Source organism: Diabrotica virgifera, chromosome 2 (assembly GCF_917563875.1).
Source record: "Diabrotica virgifera virgifera chromosome 2, PGI_DIABVI_V3a".
Taxonomy (NCBI): Eukaryota; Metazoa; Arthropoda; class Insecta; order Coleoptera; family Chrysomelidae; genus Diabrotica; species Diabrotica virgifera.
In genome coordinates this window covers 62,144,027-62,156,786 of record NC_065444.1, presented here as the reverse complement: position 1 = coordinate 62,156,786, position 12,760 = coordinate 62,144,027, and the positions used below count along the sequence as shown (strand labels likewise).

The 12,760-nt window shown below is 32.6% G+C and overlaps 1 protein-coding gene across 1 annotated transcript in view; it reads right to left on the bottom strand.

The window, feature by feature from the left end:
* LOC114326255 (glycerate kinase) overlaps window positions 1–12,497 on the bottom strand; it is a 125,523-nt gene extending 113,026 nt beyond the window's left edge. Inside the window, exons 1-2 of the mRNA XM_028274566.2 lie at window positions 12,136–12,497; window positions 2,005–2,144 (exon numbers count right to left, since the gene is read on the bottom strand). Coding sequence (XP_028130367.2) covers window positions 2,005–2,144; window positions 12,136–12,473 — 478 coding nt within the window. The 5' untranslated portion in view covers window positions 12,474–12,497. The remainder of the gene's footprint in view (window positions 1–2,004; window positions 2,145–12,135) is intronic.
* Between the last annotated feature and the right edge of the window lie 263 nt (window positions 12,498–12,760).

The window sequence follows — 12,760 nt, the reverse complement described above, 5'->3', positions numbered from 1 at the left end:
AGAAGCAAGGAACAAAGATTGTCGCAGGTTCCTGGAGCAATTGCCACGACTACAGGTTTATTTTCAATGTTGATCATAACATCTGATCCACTGACGAATAGCCTCAAAGAAATTAAAAAAAGCTGATCAATTGTACCCAGAGGTTTTAAAGCGGATTATTACAGCTCCTACAGTAGAGTCTCGACCTCTGTCAAGCCTACTTCAGAATGAAGAAAGCACATCTGAATTAATTATTGTCATCATCAGAGGATATTTATATACAGTAAGAGCCACCGTACTAGACACGTGGGTAGGTACCTAATTGCTATGCTTATCCGTTCTCAGATGTGACTTTTATCCCTGTCATGTTACTGTCAAGAAACGAGTTAAACTATTAAATTTAAATAACGCTTTAAATACCGTCAAGTTGACAAGTAAAACTCTAGTAAAACTATGGTTACCACAATTACGTTACGACTCTTTCTGGTAAATGTACTTATTTGAAAACTAATTAATTCAAAATTCATTAAAATTTTTTCATATAAAGAATAATTTAGTCTGACATTAAACGTTGAAGGCACCACGGGTATTATAATACTAACGCTTTCGGTCAACGTATATACCTCCTGCCAAAGGCCCTCGGTCTATACACCATTGATATCAAGCGTTATTATCCTTATAATACCCTTGGTACCTTAATAACTACAATACTCTACTTTAAAATAACTTTATTCAAACACCAAGAACATTACAATACTTTAAAACTTTCACAACTTTAACAAAATGACAACTATAAACGTTAAAATTAGATCAGCTCTATTTAATACAGCTGATCTATCATTTGTCAACTTTTCTATGTTAATGTTCTGTTTGTATACATTTTCTGACGTTCTAAACGTCCGTAGACCTAGAAATAAACATTGCAACAAGTGAAGGGTCCAGGACTGTAATAATAATGTTTCTATGTAGCTAGTAGGTTGGCGCTTACTGTATGTATATGTACTAAGTATAAAAAAACCTTTGTTTTTAATTTTTTGATTTTTCTCTAGGTCTCTAGACCTCTGTGATTCAGTTTTTAACTAATAAAAATGTTTTATTTTATTAACAAATTATTTAATTGCTCGATACAAATGTAAATATGATAAAAAATAATTTTGTCCACCTAGCTTGTTATAATTGAAATACTGTGCGTTGCTTTAAATTCTGTAAATCATTGTTTATTATCTCTCATTATTACTGTATCATCTGTAAAACGTGTATTATTCAAAACTTCTCCATTAATAGATATTCCTTCTATTGAATATGAGAGCACTACTTTAAATACCGCTACACTGTAGACATTTAACGGTGGTGGGGATAGCACGCAACCCTGGCGGACTCCTCTCTGTATTTTGATATCTCGGGTGTTCTGGTTGTCACCTCTTACATAGATTAGATATATTTTCATATCACGATTTTCAATATTTTTGCTTTTTAATAAATCTACAAGCTTTTTATGTTGAACCTTACCAAATATCTTTGTAAAGTATTCAAAACATAAGCAGGTACCTACATGACATGATTCATTTCCATGAATCTCTGGGACAGTAGATTCAAGCCGAATAAAGCATCTTATATGCCCATACTACTTCTAAAGTCAAATTGTTTGCCACTAGTGCAGTGGAATAGGCCGAAAGCCACCTCATTATATTTATCAATCTATCTACTTCTTATTGCTGGATATGAACGTCACAAGAAATTAGATGATAGAAAAAACAGGACCTCGTCCTGTTACGAGAAGAAGAAGAATATATATGTATAAGATAATTTTTATTACGGATTGTAGGCCTCAGCAGATTTTTTATAACGTCTGTGACAAAAACCGCGTCGGCTGCATTATCAAATCATTTTTCCTATATAAATACTTGAGGTGAAAGTGAGAAATGATTGAAATCTAAATACGATTTTCATAAGTCTAATAAATCATGTTGCTAACTCGGCAGTAAACTAGGTCGAATCGTCATAACTCCACGTCTGCCAACTCACCTGATACGAGTACAATCAATAAATCATCTTCGTTCAACTTCTCGGCCAATTCCTTAATCATCTCGGCGCCCTTTAAGGCCATTTCGTCAGGTAGATTATTCTTGGCACCCTCAACATATTCAATCTTCCACCCTATTGCTCTGAAATGAATATATTTTAATGAGGCTCCAGTCGAACTGATTGTAAAACTTATGCGTTCTACATTTTCTTGTACGTTATCGTTTGTTATCTATGAAAAAAATTTAAATTAAAAACGGGATAATACCCGAAGGTTGGCTGTATACCATCTAGTTAAATAAAATTAACATGAAGTAAAACTCCCTAGTGTAGTTGGTATATTTAATAAAAAAATGTTTTAGAATTTTTATTAAATATACCAACTACACTAGGGAGTTTTACTTCATGTTAATTTTATTTAAATTAAATATATTCAATCTAAAAAATATATAACACTTAATATTTGTTTTTATTATACAGTGTATTTCAGAAATAAGAGAGGGAACAGTACCTTAAGGAGGAACAGTAAAACGCAATGTACATTTTGATTGCTTGCGTCCAGCAGGACATGACCACTACGATATAAGAGTGCGAGAATACTATTTATATTACAACCAAAATAAAATAGCCTCTATCCAAGCTAGAGATAGTCGTACTGAAACAAGTAATTTGACTTCGTAAGTCCTAGGTTTTCACCCAAAATGATCGAAAGTCTAACCGGAAGTCGATATTTGAAATCTTCGTGTAACTCTGCGTCGATTAATATACTATTTTACTAATTTTGAGTCATTTTTACTAAACTTTCGGTCATAATTTATTATTGTTTAAACGGAAATGACTTCAAATCCGGAACTAAAGATTCAAGCTCGACTTTTCAATACACGTAGGTTGATATGTCACATGAACTATTTCTGCGACTATAATATGGCACTTCCGGTTAGAACTGTTTAACCGGAAATGATATAAAAACCAAAATTATACACTTGTTCTCGCCTTGCTATGGAACGTCGAGTAATATATCTCTTATTCCATTTCAGTGACTTTAAAACGATACTTCCGGTTTTAATTCTAAAACCGGAAATCCGCGGCCAAATTTCTCATTTATAATACATTCCTTGGGATATAAGTTTTCATTTGACACCTCATTTGTCATTCTATTTCGTATTAATAACGGAGAAGTTATATTCGCGGACGGACGGACAGACGGCAGACAGTCATGAAACCGGAAGTATTTATTTGTTCTCGTCTTGCTAAGGCGCGTTGAATAATATATCACTTGTACTATTCCGGTGACTTTAAAACAGTAAATAAAACGGTACATATTATGTAAAATCTCTCACCTTTAGTACCATCCATGGATTATAAGCCTTCATTTGATACCTCATTTGTCAATCTGCGTGGTATAATGGCGGAGGAGTTGTATTTACGAACAGGCAGACAGACAGACGGACGGACGGGCAGACGGACGTGGATAATTCAAAGTTTTCACATTTTTTCAAAATTGTGTGAAAACAAAACTACCCATCAAACGTGGAGTACAACATTGTTTTATTTTGTCACCTAGTCTTTTTAATCTACACTCCGTAAAAATCTTTAGGGAGGCTTTGGATGACAGAGAAATCTTGTCAGTGAAGCAAGTTTTCAGAGAGCCCTTAAAATCAACATTTCAAGGATCAAGGACAAAGTGGATGGCAGTTGGAAAGATTAATATATATCAAGGTGTTCTTTCTCTTAATGGAAAGAAGAATGAACAAGTAAACGATTTCAAATACCTTGGCAGTGGATTAAATGTAAATTGTGACTCTGATGAAGAGACAATAACCAGGATCGAAATATCACGTCAGGCTTTTATAACCTAGAAACTATTTTAATGCAACAGAAACATGTCGATGAATATTCGCAAGAAGATCCTGAAATGTTATGTGCGGTCTATCCTATTGTATAATTGTAATACATAGACGTAAAAAACCACAATGTTAAACAAAGTAGAAGCATTCGAATTATGGTGCTATCGACGGATTCTAAAGATATCGTGGGTTTCGCACACTTCCAATGAAGGTGTTCTTCAAATGATGAATTTAGAGCGTCTGCTCATATATATACAGGGTGATTGATTAGTAGGGTAAAGCTCAATAGTTCGGCTATAGTAATAGATAGCAATAAAAGTTAATAACAAAAATTTTAGCCACCTTTGAGCTTCACATTACAAAATTAGTGAGAATGTTACAGGGTGTTCGATAACACAGTGGCAGACCAAACGTTTGTTTTTTTTTAAATGGAACACCCTATATTTTATTTTAAATTCGAAATCCTGTTTTCTCCATCACAAAAATGTAAAGGTTTTTTATGTTATACAGGGTATTTACAAAGTTATAACCAATTTTATATGAAAATCGTAATAAGTTCAACTCCCTGTATAAATAAAAATAAGCAAAACAACAATGGTTTATTAATACCATATCTTTTAACGTATTGTCAAAATTTTCAAGAATGGTCGATATTGCTAATTTTCTTTATATCAAATACAGGGTGAGTCAAAACGCAAGTACATTATTTTTTCAGTAATTTTAAACGGAATACCCTGTATTTTATATCACTATTGAAAGGTGCCATTACCGTAAAATTAAAGAACTTTTTAAGATCTACATTTATTTGAAACATTTTTTTCTCTAAAATGTACAAGAAACGTTTTATAGTCAAAAAACTGCTTTTTTCATTCTTTACAATTGTTAAAAAAAAGCAAAATCAGCTGTACGTCTTCACGGAATTATCATCAGTTATCCCTCATCTACCGTTTAAAACTTTGAAAACCCTGTAGAACATTTTTATGTGAAATCGATGATTTTTTTCCCTATTAACTGGGGTATATACCAGATACTTAGATTACCTGTATATTTTCAAACAATAATAGGTTAAAATAATATCCTACAATAAAACTAATTACTTATCATTGTCATATTATTATTTTCTTATTGAGACCGCTCTATTGGGGACCGCGTTTATGGGGACCGCTGAATCGGGCACCGCTGAATCGGGGTACCGCTGAAACGGGGACCGCTGTATTGAGACCGCTCAATCGGAGACCGCGCTTATGGGGACCGCTGAATAGCGGTGAAACCATTTCGATGTGTTAATTTACAAATGCTGCGTAGAGTAAGTAGCTCATTCAATGATCGTTTTTAGGCGTACATAAATGTGTTAGGAGATAATTTTGAACACCTTATGTAATTAAATATTAAAAATATTTTATTAAAAGTAGCTTCTAATTTTTTCAAACATGTTTTTTGCAAAATGTATTACTGATAAATTATGTTTCGTTCTTTATTTGTTACATTGTTACATTTACATACAAAAGTAGTGTTTAATTGTCTTCACAAAATATTGTATTTTGTGTTTGTGTGTTTTTATGTAAAATTTATTACTAATTTTCTTTAAATAAATCTTCTAATAAATTATTTTTATTTCTTTATTTGCTATAGTGTTACATTGATTACCGGATTGATAATCGGTAATCTTCAATTGTCAATTCAGTCATGGCTTACTTAAAATTTAGATAAATTTAAACACCTAAAATAATTTGCTCTGAAAAATTAAAATATCTCGAAAACCAATAAATTTGGGCATAGGGAATGTTATATAAAAATTAAAGTACGTTAATGTTACTTTTCAATAATGATATAAAATACAGGGTGTTCCATTTAACATTACTGAGGAAATAATGTACTTGCGTTTTGACTCACCCTGTATTTGATATAAAGAAAATTAGCAATATCAATAATTCTTAAAAATTTTGACAATAAGTAAAAAAATATGGCATTAATAAACCATTGCTGTTGTGCTTATTTTTATTTATACAGGGAGTTGAACTTAATACGATTTTCATACAAAATTGGTCATAACTTTATAAATACCCTATATAACATTACAAACCTTTATATTTTTGTGATGGAAAAGTTAACAGGATTTCGAATATAAAATAAAATATAGGGTGTTCCATTAAAAAAAAAACATAAGTTAGGTCTGCCACTGTGTTATCGAACACCCTGTAATATTCTAACTAATTTTGTAATGTGAAGCTCAACGGCGGCTAACATTTTTGTTATTAACTTTTATTGCTATCTATTACTATAGCGGAGCTATTGAGCTTTACCCTACTAATCAATCACCCTGTATACAAGCTATTCGCGGTGTGCAAGTACTTGGAAGGGGAAACGAGAAACGACCGTGCGCGAGTCGCGGAGAAATATTGCAACTATCTTAAATAATTCATATTGTCAATTGAAATTGTCAAATTGACGTATATTTCATACCTTCTGTCAATGAAGCAGAAAAAATATATATTGCTCCACAATATTGATATGATATGCAATTATTATATAAAGGTAAATTTAATTAATTTTATTTTGCTTGCAGTACTGCATTTTAATAACTAATTTTATTTACTACATACAATTGTTGACGTTTTCATAACATAACCTGAATCTTATTTTTTCTTCTTATTATTTTTTTGGACTTTGGCCTTGACAATTATCCAGTAACCAGGACTAATATAATTGTCCAATATAATTAAAAGTGCGAATTTTAGTATAGAGCGTAGAAATAGGGGTCGCTTTGCCGAACTTGCACGGTCCCAATACGCTCCCGAGGAAGCTGAAGCTATTTTCACTTGAAGATACTTTTTGTGGGGGATCATCCCATTCTGACTTAGGTTTTACAGTTGCTGGTGTGACTTCTCTGTTTCCACCACCTTTCTCCATTCTTCTCTCTCTTTGATTTTCCTTCCTATATTTCTAATTTCCATACTTCTTAAGTCTTCTTCCACTTGTTGTCTCCATCTGAGTTTAGGTCTGCCTCTGGTTCTTGTACCTGGTGGTATCCATTCGGTTATAACTTTTAACGGATTGTTTTTCTCTCTTCTCATTATATGTCCTTACCGTCTAATTCTCTGTACTTTTATTGCTCTATGTTCTCTTGACCCATCCATTCTTGTATTTCGTGGTTCATCTATTGTCTTGCATCCTCTTCGTTGTCCCTCTTTGGTCCCAGAATTTTACTCATAATTTTTCTCTCAAAAACTTTCAGCTGCTTTTCTTCTCTTGCTGTTAATGTGAATGTCTCCAAAGCATATAGCACTATTGGCCTTACGGTCGTTTTGTAGATTTTCATTTTTGTGTTTCGGCTTATCGTCTTATCTCTGAAATTTTTTTTATTTCTGTAGAATGCTTTGTTTCCCGATTGAATTCTTCTTTTCATATCTACACTTTCATTTCTTCCGTTGACTAATACTCCCAAATATTTGAACGTTTCAACCTCTTCGAAGCTGTGTGCGTCTATTGTCATTTTGTCAGTTGTGTCTTCTTTTTCTTGCTTACATTCATGTATTTTGTTTTATTTTCATTTACTTCCAGTCCTCTGAGTTTGGATTCGTTTTCTATTTCTTGGAAGGTTTTCTTTAATGTCCGTTTATCTGTTGCTACTATGGTTATATCGTCCGCATATCCAATTATTTGTACTGCATTTTTATTTATAGTTCCTGCGTTTGACAACTTTTTTGTAATCTTGTGTAATGATAGAATAAATAGTACCGTTGAGAGCGCATCTCCTTGTCTTACTCAATTTTTTTGAAGTTATACTTTTTTAGGCGCGATTGAGATTGAGGGTGAATTTATATTGATCTGCGCGCATGCGCACAGCGACGGTTTGGTATTAGTCTTTATACGGGCTCTGATTGGGTGTTGAAATGATCTGTCAATAATTGTTCAATATGGAGGTTATCGGTAAACAAAAATGTTGTATAATACATATATTAATTTTTATTGTTGTGAGGACAGAAATAAAATCAAATTTATAATTATAGTGACTTTTTAAATAGTTTTGAAAAGCCACAGGTACGTAATTCTAAATGTTTCAGTTGTATTCCAAAAGAAAATTATACCTAGTACTTGCTATGCTATAGCAAGTATATGCTATATGCTATTAGTACCTAGTACTTGCTATGCTACGCTAGTAGGCAATGCTTTAATTTACATAATCTGAATACGAAAAAACTTTCTACAAATTTTCATCTAATGTATCGTTTTCTTACTCTATATATTGTTGTATTTTAATTCGACAAAAATCAAACTAATAAAAATTCATATAAACAAAATGTCAAAAAGTTGTTCAGTTTGTGTATATTCCCACATGACGTATACGCGAAGGTGGTGCAGTTTGAAATCGCTTCGACTCTTGTACGGCAGGATACATGGGAAGTAGGTTCAAGCCCAATGCAAGTTATATCATTTTTTTACTTTTTTTTTATAGATTTTATGATTGTAAGTATATTATTATATAATTTTTTTCAGAAAATACGTATTTAATTAAAATTTTTGGCAACAATTATTGTTCAGAAATCATTTGTGGCATTTTTCAATGAGTTTGTGTGTGTTTTATTCTTTTATTTTTTTAATTTTTGGTATTGTTTTAATAAAAATTTTTGGAAAGTAGTAGAGAAACTGTTTAAAGTATATTGATTTCGTTGAAATCATATAATAGAAGTATAACTTCTTACGTGCGTACAGAGTACACACACCGATTTTTTTTTATTATTCCTGTTCTCCCTCTTCCGGTGTCTATTGTTGCTTGGGAATCTCGCATCCTCATTTCTATCATTCTTATAATTTAATTTGGTATTTTGCTCTCTTGTAAGTCTTGGATCATTATTCTTCTACTTAGTTTGTCAAAGGCCTGTTTAAAGTCTAGGAAAAGTATATGTGCTTCCCCGTTGTACTCGTATGTTTTCTCTATCGCTTGTTTTAGTGTATGGATAGCATCTATCGTAAATCTTCCTTTTCTGAAACCATACTGGTAGTCTCCTATGGTTTGTTCGGTGTATATTGTTAGTCTGTCTCTAATTACACCAGTCATTACTTTATATGTTACATTGAGCAAATTAATTGCTCGGTAGTTTTTGCATATCCTGTGGTCTCCGTGTTTTGGGATTGTCACAATAATCTTCCATTCGTCGGGCATTGTTTCCTTACTCCATATATTCTGTATTAGTTCAAAAATCTTTCTGTATAGTGCCTCACCTACGTATTTTATAAGTTCTGCACATATTCCGTTTCGCCCGCTGTTTTCCCGTTTTTCAATTTGCATATTTTATCTTTTACTTCTGTATAGGTCAATTTATCTTCTTCACCTTGTCCGGGTTTATTATCGTTTCTCTTTCTTCTTCTATATCCGTTTCTTGATACATTTCTTTGAAAAACTTCTGCCATGTTTCTGCTTCTATGGCGACATTAGCTGTCCGTTTTCGATTACCTAGCTTTAAGTATTGGTACAGTGATTTTGAATTGTGTCTTTTATTTTCTGTTTTGATCTCGTTCATAATTTCGTCAACTTTTTAATTTTTCTTTGATTTAAACAATTTCTTTGTCTTTTTCCTTTGATCTTGGTATTTTTCTCGTTCCTCTTCTTTGCCTGTGCTTAGCCATTTCAATCTTGTTTTATTCTTTTCGTCTACTGCTAATTTGCACTCTTCGTCAAACCAATTGTTTCTTCTTGATTTTTGCATTTTTCCAACCATTTTCTCTGCTGCTTTGTTTATTCCTTGTTTGATTTTTTTCCACTGTTCCTCCATTTCTTGTTCCTCCTTGAACTTCATCTCTGCATTTACCTCTTTTACAAATCTTCATTTTACTCCTTTCTCTTTCAATTTATCTACGTTCTATCTTCCCTGTACTTTTCGTCTTTCATTCTTTGTTGTTTTTATTTTACATTTTGCAATCACTAGCATATGGTTCGAATCGATGTTGGCCCCTCTGTGAGATCTAACGTCATTTATCGACTGTTTGTGTGACTTTTTAAGTACATGGTCTATTTGATTCCCCTCCAGACTTCCCGGTCTCATACATGTTATTTTGTGTATGTTTTTGTGTTTGTATCTCGTGCTACTTATGTCCATGTTTAATGCCGCTGCTAAATTACATAGTCTTTCTCCATTATTGTTTGTTGTGCTATGTAATGAGTTTTCCCCTGCAGCCCCCCTAAGAGCGTCTGCTCATAAACACCACAAAGAGGAGAAAAACAGAGAATGCAAGAAAACTTCTGCAACATAATTAGAGAACCAACCTAAATACTATCTACTTCGCCTTATAATACAAGGAAGCCTTGAATCCTATAGGAAGAAGGAAGAGAGACAGACTCCCAAGATCTCTCAGAGAGGAAGTGGACGAAGCAATGAAAAGAAGACATCTACAGAAAGGGGACTGGCAAAACAGAAATAACTGAAGAGAACGGTTGAGTGAAGGAATACAATGAAAACTGTGGAAATTCTTAGTATATTATAAAGTGGAGGGAAATAAAAGGGACGTATCTCTAAATAAACTGTCATGGCAGCGTAATATTAGACAATTGTGTGGTTCCACATATTCCAATACGACATTAGGGATGGTATACTGGTTGAAAGTTCGATACATCAAAGACAATGTGCATATATAGCAAGGATTTTCTACGGAAACGGTACTGAATCATTTCGTATAGAGGGTGGAGTATATTAGGAAAATCAAGAGGTGATGCAGGTTTCACACAGACGGCTGCCAAAAAAACATAAAGCTGCAGTCAATACACATTTCTTCGAAATTCTCAACTAATTTAGGGAATAGGTATACCAGGTAGAAGATGGGATTATTGTCCTGGCTTAAGACTGGAGTTGCATTGCTGAAGATATGCAATTTAAGACCATCTTCATCATTAATTAGCCCTGATTTGTCCATTGTTAAATAAAGGCCTCCTCCAGATATTTATATCTTCTTATGTTCTTCGTCTTTGTTATCCAATTGGTCACAATTTTTTTAAGATCATCAGACTATCGTTGGGGGTCTCCCCCGGCTTATCTGCCCGGTAGCAAAAAAATTGCTCAAGCAATTTTTTTGTCCACCTGTTGTCTTTCATTCTTGCAACATGTCTCGCCCATTTCTATCGTTCCCCTGTAACACGTTTGATAATATTTTCCACTCAGGTTCGTCTACGGACTTCTTAGATTCTTAGTCTATTTCTTAAGTTTATTCCAAGAATTTATCTCTCCATTTTACGTTCTATCCTTTTAAATTTTTCCGCTGATGTTTTTCGAAGATTTACACTTGTCGCATTTTCGTATATTTATATTTCTGCATACTGATAGTAGCGACTGTTTCCACTAGTAAGAGTAGAGTAGAGTTTTAAAGAACTGCAGATGGTCGTTTGTTCCGTGGCCTGATCGAAATCCTTTGAAAGCAATTTCAGTTGTTTCTGCTAATTTCTTAACTAAGTATAAAAATATGGAATAAAATAATGGTATAATTAAATAAATATTCATTTAATAAAAAATTAAAAATTAATATCAAAGATAAAATAAAATAAAATAAATAAAAAATAAAAAATTATTAATCAATCTCAGTCTGAGGCTCACCGAAATACCACTGGGAATATTATTCAGGTCGAATAGACCTACACTTACAATTATTTCTAACTATTTTTAGATTAATAGTGCTGGCATTTCTCATCTGAGAATGAGAACTGGAAGCACTATAAAAATTATATTTTCACAAAAAAAATTAAAATAAAAAAAATAATTTTATTTTGTTTATTAAAATTGTTTAGAATTGTTTATTAAAATTGTTCATTAGAATTATTTATTAGAAATATTTATGATTAATAATTTTCAGAAATAATAATAGATTAGGGCCATTGTTAGTTAGTTAAATTAAATTAGAAAATTGTTAAAATAAAAATTATGTAAAATCAACAACTGTAATCCCATCAGGAAACGACCTGGATTATTCACAAGAGGCAGGTCATTTGTATTTTACTATAAATAAAATAAATATAACTTTGGAGAAGACATCAACTTGGAGGCATAATATCCCTTATAGAGCCTTACATCTTATTATGTATGGGCGTTGATTGAAATATTAATATGTATGGTAGAATCTGGCGCCAAAACTTAAACAACACAATATTAAGAATGGACAAAATGAAAATATTCAGAACTAGGTATAAAGAGTATCAAGGGAGTACAAAACGTTTTATACAAATTATTTTTGTTTTAAAAATGTGCTACTTTGTGCCTTTATGCCTTTTTTGATAATGATAAATTTAATGACGATTTCCTACCTTTCATATTTTTCAAATATGCCTACTGGCACATTCACAACCCCCCTCTGTAGGTTACTTCCCAAAATGCGCTCCAATTCAGAAGCCATTCCATACACAGCTTTACCGAATCCTACCACATAGCAGGCTCGTTTTAAATTATAACTTTCACCTCTCACCGTTAGAGTGCGCTGATGCACATTTACTTCATTTTGTATCAAATATTCCGGTTGTACTGATTGCACGGATTTAATAAAGATATCACGAAGAACTGCATCGTTGGACATAACTCTATTAAACACTTTCACTATATTTGTGTTTGAACTCGAGCACGTGCTAGATAAAGTTCGGAGAAGCATCACTTATTAATTTTGTTACTGATAAAATATGATAACCACCGTGACATTGAGAATCCACCGTTCACAATAACATGCACTGGGTTAAGCATTGCCGTGGCCGTAGCTGGGCCGGTAGGTAACGGGACAGGATGTTATATTTCAATTTAAAAGACCTAAACTTTGTTTAATAATTATTGATCAATAAAATATTAATACTCAAAATTTCTAATGTAGATATTTAAAATAATGTTTCTTTAATACGCATTATAAACGATTTTAAAAATAGATGGTTTCATTGCTATACATAC